At 41.8% G+C, this 18,715-nt stretch overlaps 1 protein-coding gene across 5 annotated transcripts in view; it reads left to right on the top strand.

Annotated features, from left to right (window-relative positions):
* GMDS (GDP-mannose 4,6-dehydratase) overlaps positions 1-18,715 on the top strand; it is a 679,307-nt gene that overhangs the window by 494,889 nt on the left and 165,703 nt on the right. For all 5 annotated transcript variants that reach the window (XM_063812047.1, XM_016954803.3, XM_016954804.3 and 2 more), the window contains exon 8: positions 13,233-13,351. In XM_063812047.1, the coding sequence (XP_063668117.1) occupies positions 13,233-13,351 (119 nt within the window). The remainder of the gene's footprint in view (positions 1-13,232; positions 13,352-18,715) is intronic.

Raw genomic sequence — 18,715 nt, 5'->3', positions numbered from 1 at the left:
TAAGTTCCTTATAGATTCTGGATATTAGCCCTTTGTCAGATGGATAGATTGCAAAATTTTTCAACCATTCTGTAGGTTGCCTGTTTACTCTGATGATAGTTTCTTCTGCTGTGCAACAGCTCTTTAGTTTAATGAGATCCCATTTGTCAATTATGGCTTTTGTTTCCATTGCTTTTGGTGTTTTAGTCATGAAGTCTTTGCGCATGCCTATGTCCTGAATGGTATTGCCTAGGTTTTCTTCTAGGGTTTTTATTGTTTTAGGACTTACTTAAGTCTTTAATCCATCTTTAATTAATTTTTGTATAAGGCATAAGGAAGGGGTCCATTTTCAGTTTTCTGCATATGGCTAGCCAGTTTTCCCAGCACCATTTATTAAATAGGGAATCCTTTCCCCATTGCTGTTTTGGGTACAGTGGTCTTGCAGTATAGTTCGAAGTCAGGTAGTGTGATGCCTCCAGCTTTGTTCTTTTGGCTGAGGATTGTCTTGGCTATACAGGCATTTTTTTGGTTCCATATGAAATTTAAAGTAGTTTTTTCTAATTCTGTGAAGAAAGTCAGTGGCAGCTTGATGGGGATAGCATTGAATCTACAAATTACTTTCATTCTTCCTATCCATGATCATGGAAAGTTTTCCATTTCTTTGTGTCCTCTCTTGTTTGCTTGAGCAGTGGTTTATAGCTCTCCTTGAGGTCCCTCACATCTCTTGTAAGTTGTATTCCTAGGTATTTTATTCTCTTTGTAGCAATTGTGAATGGGAGTTCACTCATGATTTGGCTGTTTGTCTATTATTGGTATATAGGAATGCTTGTGATTTTTGCACATTGATTTTGTACCCTGAGACTTTGCTGAAGTTGCTTATGAGCTTAAGGAGATTTTGGGCTGAGACAGTGGGGTTTTCTAAATATACAATCATGTCATCTGCAAACAGATAATTTGACTTACTCTCTTCCTGTTTGAATACTCTTGATTTCTTTCTCTTGCCTGATTGCCCTGGCCAGAACTTCCAACACTATGTTGAAAAGAAGTGGTGAGAGAGGGCATCCTTGTCTTGTGCCAGTTTTCAAAGGGAATGCTTTTGCCCATTCAGTATGATATTGGCTATGGGTTTGTCATAAATGGCTGTTATTATTTTGTTATTATTTTGAGATACGTTCAATCAGTACCTAGTTTATTGAGAGTTTTTAGCATGAAGGGGTGTTGATTTTTATCGAAGGCCCTTTCTGCATCTGTTGAGATAATCATGTGGGTTTTGTCATTGGTTCTGTTTATGTGATGGATTACATTTATTGATTTGTGTATGTTGAACCAGCCTTGCATCCCAGGGATGAAGCCGACTTGATCGTGGTGGATAAGCTTTTTGATGTGCTACTGGATTTGGTTTGCCAGGATGTTATTGAGGATTTTCACATCGATGTTCATCAGGGATATTGGCCTAAAATTGTCTTTTTTTGTTGTGTCTCACCAAGTTTTGGTATCAGGATGCTGGCCTCATAAAATGAGTTAGGGAGGATTCCTTCTTTTTCTCTTGCTTGGAATAGTTTCAGAAGGAATGGTACAAGCTCCTCTTTGTACCTCTGGTAGAATTCGGCTGTGAATCCATCTGGTCCTGGACTTTTTTGGTTGATAGGCTATTACTGCCTCAATTTCAGAACTTGTTATTGGTCTATTCAGGGATTTGACTTCTTCCTGGTTTAGTCTTGGGAGGGTGTATGTGTCCAGGAATTTATCCATTTCTTCTAGAATTTCTAGTTTATTTGCATAGAGGTGTTTATAGTATTCTCTGATGGTAGTTTGTATTTCTGTGGAATCAGTGGTGATGTCCCCTTTATCATTTTATATTGTGTCTTTTTGATTCTTCTCTCTTTTCTTCTTTATTATTCTGGATAGCAGTCTACCTATTTTGTTGATCTTTTTAAAAAACCAGCTCCTGTATTCATTGATTTTTTGAAGGGTTTTTCGTGTCTCTAATCTCCTTCAGTTATGCTCTACTGTTAGTTATTTCTTGTCTTCTGCTAGCTTTTGAATTTGTTTGCTCTTGCTTCTCTAGTCCTTTTAATTGTGATGTTATGGTGTTGATTTTAGATCTTTTCTGCATTCTCCTGTGGGCATTTAGTGCTATAAATTACCCTCTAAACACTGCTTTAGCTGTGTCCCAGAGATTCTGGTGTGTTGTGTCTTTGTTCTTGTTGGTTTCAAATAACTTATTTAGTTCTGCCCTAATTTTGTTATTTACCCAGTAGTCATTCAGGAGCAGGTTGTTCAGTTTCCATATATTTTTGCGGTTTTGAGTGCATTTCTTAATCCTGAGTTTTAATTTGATTGCACTGTGGTCTGAGAGACTGTTATGATTTCTGTGCTTTTGCATTTGCTGAGGAGTGTTTACTTCCAATTATGTGGTCAGTTTTAGAATAAGTGGAATGTGGTGCTGAGAAGAAATTATATTCTGTTGATTTGGGGTGGAGAGTTCTGTAGCTGTCTATTAGATCCGCTTGGTCCAGAGCTGAATTCAAGTCCTCAATATCCTTGTAAATTTTCTGTCTCGATGATCTAATATTGACAGTGGGGTGTTAAAGTCTCCCACTATTATTGTGTGGGAGTCTAAGTCTCTTTGTAAGTCTCTAAGAACTTGCTTTATGAATCTGGGTGCTCCTGTATTGAGTGCATATATATTTAGGATAGTTAGCTCTTCTTGTTGCATTGATCCCTTTACCATTATGTAATGCCCTTCTTTGTCTTTTTTGATCTTTGTTTGTTTAAAATCTGTTTTATCAGAGACTAGGATTGCATCCCCTGCTTTTTTTTCTTTTTTGCTTTCCATTTGCTTCGTAAATATTCCTCCATCCCTTTATTTTGAGCCTATGTGTGTCTTTGCACATGAGATGGGTCTCCTGAATACAGCACACCGATGGGTCTTGACTCTTTATCCAGTTTGCCAGTCTGTAAGTTTTAATTGGGGCATTAAGCCCATTTACATTTAAGGTTACTATTGTTATGTGTACATTTGATCCTGTCATTATGATGCTAGCTGGTTATTTTGGCCATTAGTTGATGAAGTTTCTTCATAGTGTTGATGGTCTTTACAATTTGGCATGTTTTTGCGGTGGATGGTACCGGTTTTTCCTTTCCGTATTTAGTGTTCTTTCAGGAGCTCTTGTAAGGCAGGCCAGGTGGTGACAAAATCTCTCAGCATTTGCTTGTCTGTAAAGGATTTCATTTCTCCTTCGCTTTTGAAGCTTACTTTGGCTGGATATGGAATTCTGAGTTGAAAATTCTTTTATTTAAGAATGTTGAATATTGGCCCCACTCTCTTCTGGCTTGTAGGGTTTCTGCCGAGAGATCTGCTGTTAGTCTGATGGGCTTCCCTTTGTGAGTAACCCGACCTTTCTCTCTGACTGCCCTTAACATTCTTTCCTTCATTTCAACCTTAGTGAATCTGACGATTATGCATCTTGGGATTGCTCTTCTTGAGGAGTATCTTTGTGGTGTTCTCTTTATTTCCTGAATTTGAATGTTCGCCTGTCTTGCTAGATTGGGGAAGTTCTCCTGGGTAATATCCTGAAGAGTGTTTTCCAACTTGGTTCCATTCTCCCCATCACTTTCAGGTACACCAATCAAAGGTAGGTTTGGTCTTTTCACATAGTCCCATATTTCTTGAAGGCTTTGTTCGTTCCTTTTAATTCTTTTTTCTCTAATCTTGTCTTCATGCTTTATTTCATTAAGTTGACCTTCAATCTCTGATATCCTTTCTTCCACTTGATTGATTTGGCTATTGATACTTGTGTATGCTTCACGAAGTTCTCATGCTGTGTTTTTCAGCTCCATCGGGTCATTTATGTTCATCTCTAAGCTGGTTATTCTAGTTAGCAATTCCTCTAACATTTTCTCAAGGTTCTTAGCTTACTTGCATTGGGTTAGAACATGCTCCTGTTGCTCAGAAGAGTTTGTTGTTACCCACCTTCTGAAGCCTACTTCTGTCAATTCATCAAACTCATTCTCTGTCCAGTTTTGTTCCCTTGCTGCCAAGGAGTTGTGATCCTTTGGAGGAGAAGAGGCATTCTGGTTTTTGGAATTTTCAGCCTTTTTGCACTAGTTTTTCCTCATCTTTGTGGAGTTATCTACCTTTGATCTTTGATGTTGGTGACCTTCGGATGGAGTTTTTGTGTGGACGTTCTTTTTATTGATGTTGATGCTATTTATTTCTGTTAGTTTTCCTTCTAACAGTCAGGCCCAGCTGGGCACGGTGGCTCATGCCTGTAATCCCAGTACTTTGGGAGCCTGAGGCAGGTGGATCACAAAGTCAGGAGATCAAGACCATCCTGGCCAACATGGTGAAACCTCATCTCTACTAAAAATACAAAAATTAGCTGTGTGTGGTGGCGTGTGCCTGTAATCCCAACTACTCGGGAGGCTGAGGCAGGAGAATCGCTTGAACTTGGGAGGCGGAGGTTGCAGTGAGCTGAGATCACGCCATTGCACTCCAGCCTGGCAACAGAGCGACACTCCATCTCAAACAAACAAACAAATGAAAAAACAGGCCCCTCTGCTGCAGGTCTGCTGGAGTTTGCTGGAGGTCCACTCCAGACCCAGTTTTTTTCGGTATCACCAGCAGAGGCTGCAGAACAGCAAAGATTGCTGCCTGTTCCTTCCTCTGGGAGCTTCGTTCCAGAGGGGCATCCATCAGATGCTAGCCGGAGCTCTCCTGTATGAGCTGTCTGTCAACCCCTGCTGGGTGGTGTCTCCCAGTCAGGAGGCACAGGGGTCAGGGACCCACTTGAGGAGGCAGTCTGTCCCTTAGCAGAGCTCAAGTGTTGTGCTGGGAGATCCGCTGCTCTCTTCAGAGCCGGCAGGCAGGAACGTTTAAGTCTGCTGAAGCTGCACCCACAGCCACCCCTTTCCCCAGGTGCTCTGTCCCAGGGAGATGGGAGTTTTATCTATAAGCCCCTGACTGGGGTTGCTGCCTTTCTTTCAGAAATGCTCTGCCCAGAGAGGAGGAATCTAGAGAGGCAGTCTGGCCACAGCAGCTTTGCCAAGCTGCGGTGGGCTCCGCCGCATTTGAACTTCCTGATGGCTTTGTTTACACTGTGAGGGGAAAACCACCTACTCAAGCCTCAGTAATGGCGACGCCCCTTCCCCCACCAAGCTCTGGCATCCCAGGTCGACTTCATACTGCTGTGCTGGCAGCGGGAATTTCAAGCCAGTGGATCTTAGCTTGCTGGGCACCATGGGGGTGGGATCTGCTGAGCAAGACAACTTGGCTCCCTGGCTTCAGCCTTCTTTCCAGGGGAGTGAACGGTTCTTTCTCACTGGTGTTCCAGGCACCACTAGGATATGAAAAAAAACCTCCTGCAGCTAGCTCGGTGTCTGCCCAGTTTTGTGCTTGAAACCCAGGGCCCTGGTGGTATAGGCACCCGAAGGAATCTCCTGGTCTGTGGGTTGCAAAGACCGTGGGAAAAGCGTAGTATCTGGGCCGGAATCCACAGTTCCCCATGGCACAGTCCCTCAAGGTTTCCCTTGGCTAGGGGATGGAGTTCCCCAACCCCTTGCGCTTCCCATGTGAGGGAATGCCCCACCCTGCTTCGGCTCACCCTCCATGGGCTGCACCCACTGTCTAACCAGTCCCAATGAGATGAGCCAGGTACCTCAGTTGGAAATGCAGAAATCACCTGCCTTCTGCGTTGATCTCACTGGCAGCTCCAGAGTGGAGCTGTTCCTATTCAGCCATCTTCAAGAAATATATTTTTAAATGACTAAATATAAGGACATTTTCATTCAACACTCCTTTTTTTGAAACCCTCTGAAATCAAGAAAATAATAAAGAGGAAACTTCTGCTTCATTATAACAATGAAATTGGACACAACTTGAAATATGAGGTATTAATAATTTGAGGCTGGTGGCTCAGTCCTTTAGTCCTAGCCCTTTGGGAGGCCAAGGCAGGAAGATTTCTTGAGGCCAGGAACAATGTAGCCCATACATACATTTTTAGTATTTTTGTATACTAAAAATTAAAAGCATTAGCCAAGTGTGGTGATGCATGCCTGTAGTCCCATCTACTTGGAAGGCTGAAGCTGGAGGATCACTTGAGTCCAGGAGTTCAAGGCTGCAGTGAGCTACGATCATGCCACGGCACTACAGTCTGGGTGACAGGGTAAGACCCTGTCTACAAAAAAAATGAAAAAGTATTTGAGACAGATACCATGACATTTGAAGAAAATTTAGAGCAGATGTTAGGAACTATACACACAGGCTATGAACTTTGCACAAAATAATTTCAGTCCTAAAAAACCCATAAAATAGTATTACCTATTAGAGAGAAGCGGAAAATATCCTCATAGATACCCACTTGTACACTACACAGTGGCAAGAAGGTGTTGCTGAAGGAGAAGACAATTTCTTTTTTTTATGTTTAATTTTTTTTTTTTTTTGAGATAAAGTCTCTGTCACCCATGCTGGAATGCAGTGGCACGATCTCAGCTCACTGCCACCTCCGCCTCCAGGGTTCAAGCGATTCTTGTGCCTCAGCCTCCCAAGTGGCTGGGATTACACCTGTAATCCCCCGCCCCCACCATGCCCAGCTAAGTTTTGTATTTTTTGTAGAGATGGGGTTTTGCCATGTTGGCCAGGCTGGTCTTAAACTCCTCACCTCAAGATATCCGCCTGCCTCCGCCTCCCAAAGTGCTAAGATTGCAGGTGTGAGCCACTACACCCAGCCAGAAGCCAATTTTATTGTCACTGGCATAACCTCCCAGCCAAGGAACACTGCAGATTGTGATCTGGGGTAAAGGCAAAGTGAAAGCAAACATCGCCAGAGAGCACCAGGGCAGCCCTACAATTCATGGGCTCCTTTCCACTAATCACACTCACCAGCAAAATCTTGAGAAATTGTGGCAGCCACGTCCTGGGGCAAAGCGTGCAATGAAGTTGGTAGAGGGCTTTCAGAGGAGCCTGAATTAAAGCTGCAGGCTGTCCTCAGTGTACTTTCCTGTTCCCCCTCCTAAGATTCTTCAGGGAACAGCCAGCCTTGTTCAAGTATAATAATAAGTAGAAAGGCACTACCCCAGAATCTATGCTTGAGTGTGAGTGGGGAAAGGATTGCAAGAAGAAGAAAAGGAACATAAGCAAACAGATGCATTGTGCATATCATAAGGGGTATCATTCAAAAATTAGCAGCTAGAGCTTGGGTAATTGTTCTCTGCAGAGTCAAAGAAATTACAGGCAACATATTTTTGTTAAGTTTGCTGAAAGCAAAGGTGGGAAAATCATAGTCCATGGGCCCTGTAACTGTTTTATTGGAACACAGTCATACCCATTTGATTCCATTTTGTCCATGGCTGTTTTGTGCTACAACAGCAGAGAAACAGAGACCATGTGGTTCACAAACCTAAAATACTTACTATCTGGCTTTAGAAGAAAAAAGTTGTCTGTCCCCTGGCTTAAATAAAGTCACAAAAAGATAAAAAGCAACCTGGTAGTAAACAGGAAAAGTATGGAAGAGAAAAAAACCCTTACAGAAATTGAAACCATGTTACCAACAAAATATAAAATAAATTTTACTAAAACAATCAGGTGAACAGGCTGGAGGAAATCATATAAATTAATATGAAACAAAACCCAAAAATGATTAGCTCGGAGGTGATAGATGTAAAAGATAGAACAAAAGAGATATATGCATAATTGGTGTGCATGAAAAAGAAATGGAATAGAAGAGATAAGATATATTCAAAGATAAATAGAAGAAATAAATATATAACTAGAATCTGCAAATTGAAAGAATAGATAATATCCTAGAAAACTGATTCAGAATGATTAACACAAGACTAGGAGCTGTTCGATTTTATATTGTTTCTAGGGAAGAGAAACATTAACCCCAACCTGGAGTTTTTAGCTGTGTATTCCTGGCTAGAGTTAAAAGATAAAGGGCAAAACAAATTTTGACATTGCGTCTTTCTTTCAGTACGTATGGTGTTGATATAGAATGATATGTTAGCAAAGAAAGAAGCAAGAGCTATATGGCTTTCTGGGTTGTGTTCTTTTATTTTTGGTCCTTTAATTAATTTATTATCTTTTTTTTTCTGTTCAGTAACATCGTATCTTTAAAACGTCTTAAAGTCCCTTAATCTAAGGAATCCGTGTGACACAGCGTTTTTGCCCAGGAAGAAAATAGACATAGCCATAAGGCCAGAATTTGGTTTTACACTGTTTGTTTTTATTAATATAGTTTTATTAATTAAAACTAACCCAAAGACCTAAGACCTACGTATGTGAATTCCACAAAGAATAAGGCCTGGCTGACCACAAAACTACTGGAGGTCCTGACTCAAACTAAATACCAGGCTGCCATCATGAAAACAGCTACTAAATAATGTTTAGAGATGAAATGCACGTGAATGGGTACACACTGGGCATCCTTTCTCTGGAACTTTAATTTCCATTTGTTCAAATTTCCATGATTTTTATTAGAGTTATTTCATACATATTCTCCCCTGAAATGCATATACATACATAAGTGTGTGTGTGTATGTGTGTGTGCGTATGTGTATGTGTAGTTTTAAGGTTTTTGTGACAGTAGCACGTAAAGCACAAAAGCACCAGGGTGAAAAAGTAACAGTCAAATAGACATAGTTAAACATAACCTTCATTAACAAATCTTGTTATTCATGGATGCCAGCTCAGTTAATAAGTGTTTGTGGCTTGGATACTGAACTGGAGGTTAACGTCGAGGTGGAAGCAATTGTAGAATCCAGATTTTTAAGACAAACACACATCCCACCACAGAAGGCATGCACGGAATCAGGTGTAGTCAGTCAGCTGTGGTGATGCACTTTGAGTGTTCTCCTTCATTGGTCCAGCTCTGAACAGCCACCAGAGCTGGCAGCTTCCCAAGCAGGGGAGTGGCCCTTCCTGAGCCTCCCAAACCACTTCTGCATCCACCCCTCAAATTACCAAATGGGAGACTGTGAGAGAGGAGTATTTTTATTTGACATTTTAAAATTTAAGTTTTGTAGGCTGGGAGCGGTGGCTCACACCTGTAATCTCAGCACTTTGGGAGGCTGAGGCCGGCAGATCACAAGGTCAGGAGTTCAAGACCAGCCTGACCAACATGGTGAAACCCCATCTCTACTAAAAATACAAAAATTAGCCGGGTATAGTGGCGCACAACTATAATCCCAGCTACTCGGGAGTCTGAGGCAGGAGAATCGCTTGAACCCGGGAGGCGGAGGTTGCAGTGAGCCGAGATTGTGCCACTGTACTCCAGCCTGGGCGACAGAGCAAGATTCTGTCTCAAAAAATAAATAAATAAATAAATAAAATTAAAGTTTTATTTTTACTTCTCCAAATTGGATTTGTAGAACAGATAGATTAATTATATACTTACAGAAGAGTACGTGTCCAAATTTAAGTAATATTTATACCCATCTTGACTCGGCCATCAAAAGTCAATGGTCTGGAGTCAGATTTCCCTTGAACTTCATTTGCTTAAAAGCAAAATGAATGCAAGACATGATTTGAAAACTGCCCTGTTTTTTTGGCAATTAAGGGACATTTTTATGTTAAAGAATCTGAAGCCCTGGCACATTCCTTAACTGATTTGCTTTCCTCTCTGTGAGATGGATTAAAAAACAGGAGATTTTTTTCATGTGCACTGGTAATCAGGTCAGGACTGAAAGTAAATAAGTATTTGAGGAAGTGGACAAGTCAGTCACATCCTCAAAGGACACCAAAAGAATGCAGGAAGACTGTCTTTTTCCTCCTTCATTCCTTGAGAGACAGAGAAGACTGACCTCTAAAACATGTAACCTCAACACTGTTTCTCTAGTCAGAAGCCAAAGCTGGGTGGCGATTTGATCACAGAGTGTGGCCTGGCCATGTCATGGGTCATGTGGTCCAGCATGTGAACAGGAAGGTGAGAACGGGTGAACTTTTGCCTCAGTTGTGCCATCCATCAGGGAATCAATGGAGCACATCAACGTGTGCAGCTGTATAAGGAGGCGGATGGCTGCGTCCTTCTCACACAGGGGCCTTTGTCTCCTGGACATGATCTAGCATTACGACGGGATGCACTCAGCCTCGGCTTTGTGGTGAATTACTAACCCATTATCACACCAGAACACAGGATCGTTTATCTTCTAATCCAGAGTGTCACCTGTTCTTCATTTACCAGTCAATAACCATTAATTATGCTCAGTGGAAATTTAAACAAAGCCCTATCCCTCTGTTGAAACCAGTAAACTATTCAGTAATAACAAATAAATCTGGAGTTGTATATCCTTTCTCTTCTCATTCCCAGACTGGAGTCTGGTACAATATGAACTTTAGAGGAAATGCCTAGAAATTGATAGGTCAAAGGCCACAGATAGTCTGATGGAGAAGAAAAGAGCAGATTCTTGGCTCTTGCTCTAGTGAAAGGAGAGGCCCTGACTGATCCCTAGATTCCTGCCGGGAACAAAACAAGCACCAGGGGCCCTGGGCCGGTGTTTAAAGTGATCCACCATTAACCAACAGTCATATTTCTCCTTACATTTCTAGCACGTCCTTGCCTTCTTTCACATGACTAAAAATAGGACTTTTTTGAGACCATTCTAACACAGCGGACTGTTTCTAAAGAAGTAAAATAAGCTGAGTGGTCCTGAAAGACCTATTTGAAATGTTATTTTTAGAATGGAAATTTGAGTCAAACACATTAAAGTGTATTTACCCCCTTACATCTAATCCCGCAGAAGAACGTTCAGATAGGAACTCTAGCCATAAGCATCATTTAATTTTTCCTAAAAATTCTGAAGGTATTTTGGCAAAAGCCAAAATAAGTTTCTGTGTGTGTGTGTGTGCACGTGTGCCTCTGTGTGTGTCCACGGGTACACTCGTGCGCCCACTTGGGTGAAGTGGGAGGCTCAGCTTAGTTGGGAAGGGGGCCAAAGGGCAGGCCCGATCCCGGTGAAGCCACCATACTGTGTGCATTGGAATTCATTCCAGTGGCTAGACTTGGGACCCTGGTGCGGGACCTAGAGAGAGGTCAGCATTCCCAGACAGATGAGGAGACAGGGCGTTCCAGGCCGCGGGAATTTCACTTGCAGGCACAGACCTACAAGGAGCAGCTGCTCACTAGGCCTCTGCTCATGCACACAGGCCTTGGTGCCCCTTTCAGAAAGACACCTTGGGGAACTTCTTGACAAATGGTGCCGAGCCTGCGCTGTACTTCAGATCTCATTGCTCTCCTCAGCCCCCAGTGTTTAACAGCGTTCAGGGAGCTACCAAGCCACTATAGACTCCATCTGCTTGTGTGGACTATCCCAAAACAGTGAACAACTTGTATTTCATGCCTTTTAAAAGCTCATGCTTTGTCATTAGTAGTAGTAGTGGTAGTATAACATTTAAAAAGTCTTGTGGCTCAGTTCACCAACCATGATTTCTTAAGGCAAAATGAAATTGCAGGTATTCCATTAATGTGAACAAATATGTCTTCTCGCCAAGATAATTTCATCCGTCAGTTACTTTATAGAATATCACTGACTTGAAACTATTACCATTGTCCCAACCAGCATGCCACATCTCCAAAGCATGTAAAATAGATCAAAATCTTGTCTTCCATATGATTTAAAACAATCTTGTAATAGACCAAAAATACAAAAACATACACAGGAAATAAGTTCAGGTAAAAGAGAAATTATTTTAAATTTTATTTTTTAGAAGATTTCTACAAATTCCAATGAATAAAAAGGAAATTAAACTTTTTTGGTGGCATTTTCTAAGAGAAAATAGGCTGGCTCATTGATTTTAGCAACTTCTTGTTTTTGGCTTATCAAGGAACAACTTAGGGAGACGCAAACCAAACAGTTTTGTTTAAATTTTGCTGGAACGACAGTTCGATGCACATATCATTGGAGGCTGTGTTATAATTAAGTCCTTACTGTTTTTACCTATTTTATTTTGAGAAGTGGGTGGAAGTGATGAAAAAATAGAGATTGATTTTTTTGTTGTTTTGCTTCAAACTTTTTTGAAGAGACGTATTCCTGTTGGATTCCTGCTACACTTATTTTTTTTTTTAATCTTCATCTCCTATCAGTATTAAAAAAAAAAAAATCTTTAAGGTGCAATTGCAAGATACAGGAACTCCAGGCCTATCTGCTGTTGGTAAAAGCTAACCACGAGGAGCGGGGCTGTGCTGGTGCCACCAGTCAGTATCTTGGACATGCAGTAGCATTTTTGCCCACCAGACTCCTGGCTCCTACTGAGAAAGTGAACCTGTATAGACATCCATTTTTTTTTTTTTTTTTTTTTTTTAGACGGAGTCTAGCTCTGTCGTCCAGGCTGGAGGGCAGTGGCGCGATCTCGGCTCACTGCAAGCTCCGCCTCCCGGGTTCACGCCATTCTCCTGCCTCAGCCTCCCGAGTAGCCGGGACTACAGGCGCCCGCCACCACGCCCAGCTAAATTTTTTTGTATTTTTAGTAGAGACGGGATTTCCCCGTGGTCTCGATCTCCTGACCTCGTGATCCACCTGCCTCGGCCTCCCAAAGTGCTGGGATTACAGGCGTGAGCCACCGCGCCCGGCTAGACATCCATTTTGATGTGGAAGTTGAGCCCCTGGCCTTGAAATGCTGCCTTATGAACCCATTAACTCTGGTATAAATGTTTTCATTGCCTCTCAGACAGCTTTTTTATAATAGTAGTACTCTCCATTACGTGGTTGTTTTTCCATTAATGATTCGCACTTACTTTGTTTTTTGACTAGTACCTTCTCAACTTTATTGTTCAAAAATTAAGTTCTACTTTTGAGGACAAATACTTGTCTTTAAATGGTTTTTTTCCTTGACTACTATCTATGATACGAAGAAAAATTAAACAGTGCTTTTAGAACTGCTCTTTTTGTCAATAATACCATAAAAAGGTTATTTGCCATAGACACTGCTTCCCATCACATTCCTCTACGGTGTGATCTGAGGGCCTGCACCATGAGAATCACCTGGGATGTTAAGGATAAATATTCTGAGAGAGAATCTCCAGGCCTCTGAGCCCACCCCTCTACGGCTGCAGCCCTGGCATCCACACCAAGAAGTTCCTCATGTTATTCGGATGCTCAGTAAAAGTTGGGAGCCATTGCTGTTGTGCTTAGAATATGGTATGAAATTCACGCTCATGTTCCAGCTGTCTGTGTCCATATCTGATTATGTGCACTGGAAAACAATGTGTGGCCACTGAGTGTGACTTCAAAGTGAACTTGCCTCTCTTTCCCTCTAGGCTATGTGGTTGATGTTGCAGAATGACGAGCCGGAGGACTTCGTGATAGCTACTGGGGAGGTCCATAGTGTCCGGGAATTTGTGGAGAAATCATTCTTGCACATTGGAAAAACCATTGTGTAAGTATACCTGAGAAATGACCACTTGTAGCTCTCTGGCAGGTATGCACCTGCGCTTGCTGAAGCCTCGGTTCTGGCTGTCATCTTCCCCCTTCACTCTCCTGAAGAGCAATACAGAAAGTTTCAGTGTAGAGTGGGGCCTTTGCCCTGCTCTGCATCCAGCCCTACTTGTGTTATTTGTCAAATGTCGGTCAGCATCTAAACCAAGTTTTTCCACATTTCTTTCATCTTTCTTTTAAGATGTTTTTGGCCAGGCGCGGTGGTTCACGCCTGTAATCCCAGCACTTTGGGAAGCCGAGACAGGAGGATCACGAGGTCAGGAGTTCAAGACCAGCCTGACCAACATGGTGAAACCCCATCTCTACTAAAACTACAAAAATTAGCCGGGCGTGGTGGTGCGCGCCTGTTATCCCAGCTACTCAGGAGGCTGAGGAAAGAGAACCGCTTGAACCCGGGAGGCAGAGATTGCAGTGAGCTGAGATCACGCCATTGCACTCCAGCCTGGGTGAAAGAGCAAGACTCCATCTCAAAAAAAAAAAAAGATGTTTTTACTTTCATTTATTTTTAAATACTATTTTACTTTATTTTTTTTTAGTTTTAAATGTTTTATCTCAATATAAGCACCTTCTTTTTTTTTTTTTTTTTGAGACAGAGTCTTGCTCTGTTGCTCAGGCTGGAGTGCAGTGGTGCGATCTCGGCTCACTGCAACCTCCGCCTCCCAGGTTCAAGCAATTCTCCTGCCTCAGCCTCCCAAGTAGCTGGGATTACAGGCATGCCCCACCATGCCCAGCTAATTTTTGTATTTTTAGTAGAGGTGGGGTTTCATTGTGTTGACCAGGCTAGTCTTCGAACTCCTGACCTCAGGTGATCCACCCGCCTTGGCCTCCCAAAGTGCTGGGATTACAGGCATGAACCACCACGCCTGGCCAAAAACATCTTAAAAGAAAGATGAAAGAAATTTGGAAAATTTTCCAAATTTCTTTCATCATGTTATGTGAAAGAAGCCAGACACAGAATGACAAGTACTGAATGATATCACTCCTGTGAAATCTAAAGAAAGATGATAGAGAAGCAGAGAGTAGAATGGTGCTTACCAGAAGCTGAGGAAGGGATGGGTGGAAAGAGGCTGGGGAGAGAATGGTAAATGGGTACAAAGTAACAATAAGATAGGAGAAATAAGTTCTGGTGTTCTGTTGTACAATAGCGTGTCTAAGGTTAACAATACCTATTGTATATGTCAAAATAGCTGGAAGAGAGTATTTTTAATGTTGTCACCAGAAAGAAATAATGTGCATGAGCTGATAGAGATACACTAACTACCCTGAATGGATCATTATACAACATATACATGTGTCAAAATATCAAAATGTACCCCATAAATGTGTACAATTATAATGTGTCAATTAAAATTTTAAAAACAAAAATAAGAACACTCAGAAAAAGAGATACTGCCCAATTATTTTGTGAACATTTTGTCTCAATGTACTTCCAATTTTATGAAAAAATATTGACAATTCGTGGCCAAGAGTTAAATAAATTTGTTTTGCATAAAAACTTTGTGCAGGAAACTAATGACATTAATTATAGAAAATTAAGGCAAAAATAAGATCTTTTTCAAATTTTACGTATAATATAGGGAGTTGGAAAATAGCATAAAGATAGGAAGCAAGAATATATAAAATAATCTTTGAAGTGTAATTTGGTTATGTTGATTCTTTTGGCCTTCTATTTTATTTTTTAAAGAAGATACCTCATTTTTCAAAACAAAAATTGGCCTTCTTCTCTTGTGGACTGAAAAATGCATTGTTGGATTGATTATGTTTGGAATTGAGGGTTTTTTTATACTTTTCAAATATAAAATTTATGTTGCTTCTAAGTAACCCTCCTTTTTTTTTTTTTTTTTTTGAAACGGAGTCTCACTCTGTCCCCCAGGCTGGAGTGCAGTGGCACGATCTTGGCTCACTACAACCTCCGCCTTCTGGGTTCCAGTGATTCTCCTGCCTCAGCCTCCCAAGTAGCTGGGATTACAGGCATGGACCACCACGCCCATCTAATTTTTGTATTTTTAGTAGAGACGGGGTTTTACCATATTGGCCAGGCTGGTCTCAAACTCCTGACCTCAAGTGATCCGCCCACCTCGGCTTCCCAAAGTGCTGGGATTACAGGCATGAGCCACCGCACCCGGCCCAAAAATTTTAATTAAAATGTATAGTTTAGCAGAAATTAATATCTGCCACTCTCATTAATTACTTTTTTAAATAACTCTCAAACATATTTTAACAAATTTATATTGTATATGTGAATAACACAGATTATACTTAAACAAGTTTAGTGAGAAAAATAAGATGTAAGCATAACATCTTATTCTTTAAAAAATATGTGCACTTTTGTTTATGTTCTCTGTAGGAATAAAACATGACATTTTATTATTAGGAGTGTCCTGTTATGCTCCAAAAGTTGCGAAGGATGATACGCATGAATTATTTTTTAAATGTGTGAAGTATCTATGCTAATAAAGGCTTAAGCATAGTGAAACTATTTAGTACTATATTAGGAAAGGGAGAAAAGTGAATGGACTTTCCCAGCAGTCAGAGTTCTTCTGTTTTTCAGGAACTGAAACTGAACTCAGAGTAGCCTTAGGTACCTGGCGCTCCTTCAGGGCCCCTCTGCTTCTTGGCTCCAGTGCCTTGGGATGTTGCCTCCATCCCTCAGCTGCTCCCCATGGCAGAGGGCAGTCTAGACTGCCTTTCTGGGGACACAGCCTCACACAGTCAAAAGAGGAATAGAACCTTTAAGAACAATCCACCTAGAAAAATCCTGAGGAAGGACTGTGGCTGGCCCTTGTGGGTCCTGCAGTTATCCCTAGACCTGTCGCTGTAGCCAGCGTGGGACTGGATCCCAGGCCTTGGCCTGTTTTCAGGGTGTGAGGATTCTGGGATGAGCAGCCCCACTGAAAGTCCACTGTTTGAATGCGGGCGAGCAGGGTCTTCCCCTATAGCAGGATGCTATTGCAGAAGAACAGCAGGATGTGCTCCAAGACAGACAGAGACAGCCCATGCTTGCCGCGGCACGCAGGGAGTGGTGAGGGCGAGCCTGGAGGCATGCCAGGAGCCGCACCCCTACTGTGTTTAATTTCCAGGGCTGGGGCACTATTGCACTGAGAAGGAAACTGAGGCACAGTGCAGTTCAGTGCTCTCCCCAGGTCACACAGCAAGGGAATAGCAGAGCCAGGGTCTGAAATGAGTATTTTGTGACCCAAGACGCTCCTCTTTCCTTTATGTGCACTTTTTATCCTTCTTGTTCATATGCTGTCAAAAAAACTTTGTGATAGGATATTTGCAGTGAACACAGACCCAGGTCTTCATGCCTGTGGGCATCGTCTCCTTCCCAGGTTATCCTCAGTGCTCTCAACAGCTGAGGGTGCTCTGTAAATACTTAATTAAGCACAAGTGGATATCCCAAAAGCCAGCTTATCCAGAAAGTCCTCCCAGAAACACCCACTGTCACCCTGATTTCCGCAGATTTCACGGTTAGCCTTATTCCCTCTCATATGGTGGGGACAGCTTGAGGGAAACCACCATGCTTCCTCCCTAGAGGCTTGTTGGAGCTGTCCAGCTAAGGATGAGGAGGATCTGCATTCAGCCGAGAACATGGAGAGGGAGAGGAGCGATTGATTTGAGTCTTAGAATCAGCGGGATTTGGTGAACAGCCAGATGTAGAGGATGAAGGACAGCCAAGCTCTCTAGTCTCATTAGCATTGCCATTAATTAAGCTAGAAAGCTTTCTGCTAGCTCAGAGTTCTACTTGTTGTGCTTTGTGTGCTTGCCTCATATTACATGAGGCTATACCATATCAGACACACCAATCAGCATCTGGAACATTCTCACTTTTGCTATTCTAAGATCTGCTGTCTCTTCCCATTTTTGCTATCGTTTTTAAAATTTATCCGTTGTAATGTTCTCCGAAAAGGCTTGACACGTGTCGCCATCTGTATATTTAGAATCGACACAGATATTTCCTCTTGAAGTCTTTGACATCACTTGAGTAATTTGAATAATTTTTGTTTTGCATTTATTAGAAAATAGCACATTAATTTGAGTTTGGGTTAGTAGAAGATATTCGGGGAAGCAGATCAGTACCACATGCAGTCCTGATAAAATGTAAGGTAACGTTTTAAATTCTTACACAGTCATTTGTATTGAGAAAGGCAGCCTTATGACAACTGCTTTCTTTTGATAGCATCTGTGTGTGTGTGTCTGTGTGTGTGTGTATGTGTGTATATGTGTGTGTGTGTGTATGTGTATCTGTGTGTGTATGTGTGTGTGGGTGTGTGGTGTGTGTGTATATGTGTGGTGTGTATGTGTGTGGTGTGTGTGTGGTGTGTGTGTGGTATGTGTGTATGTGTGTGGTGTATGTGGTGTGTGTGTGGTGTGTGTATGTGTGTATATGTGTATCTGTGTGTGTGGTGTGTGTGTTTGTGGTGTGTATGTATGTGTGTATCTGTGTATGTGTGTGTGGTGTGTATGTATCTGTGTGTGGTGTGTGGTGTGTATGTGTGTGGGGTTGCGTGTGTATGTATGTGTGTATGTGTGCGTATCTGTGTGCGTATCTGTGTGTGTGTTTGTGGTGTGTCTTTGTGGTGTGTGTGTATGTGTGTGTATGTATGTGTGTATGTATGTGTATCTGTGTGTGGTGTGTGTGTATGTGTATGTGTGTGTGTGTATCTGTGTGTGTGTTTGTGGTGTGTGTGGTGTGTGTGTATGTGTGTGTATCTTTATGTGTGTGTGGTGTGTGTGTATCTGTGTGTGTGGTGTGTATGTGTGTGTATCTGTGTGTGTGGTGTGTATGTGTGTGTATCTGTGTGTGTGTGTGTGGAGCACATTGCATTGTTGGGGCTCTTTTTAGTGCTGTGTTTTGTTTTTCCTTTCACATCAACTTACCACTAAGTATGCAGTGTGAAAAGGAAACACTTTTCTCCCACAATTAAGTTGATAGTAGGATAACCCAAACAGGCAAATACTTGTCTTGACTAATTTTCTGTCATTAATCTTGTTAAATTTTGAGAAGAGAGTTGTAAGAGTACCCTACAACCAGGTGAGAACCAACATCTGCTGCTTGTTGTCGTTGTGGGAGGTGGGTAATGTTTCAGACATGGAAATTGTTATTGTAGTCTGTGGTACTGAATTTACATTTTCAGTAAAAGTAACAAGGGCAACATTGTTATACATCAGAAAAGAAACCCATTTCTAAAATCCTCCTGGCAGAGGTAACAAGCTATTTTGTGCTCATGCACCTTGCTCCCTTCATTTGACACTGTTTCCTGATGGATGGGATTTCTGGACCCTGGGTCCTAAGCTGAAGCCT

This window comes from Pan troglodytes, chromosome 5, assembly GCF_028858775.2.
Source record: "Pan troglodytes isolate AG18354 chromosome 5, NHGRI_mPanTro3-v2.0_pri, whole genome shotgun sequence".
In the NCBI taxonomy this organism is placed as follows: domain Eukaryota; kingdom Metazoa; phylum Chordata; class Mammalia; order Primates; family Hominidae; genus Pan; species Pan troglodytes.
Note: the sequence above shows the minus strand (reverse complement) of the source record. Positions and strands in the feature narration are given on the sequence as shown.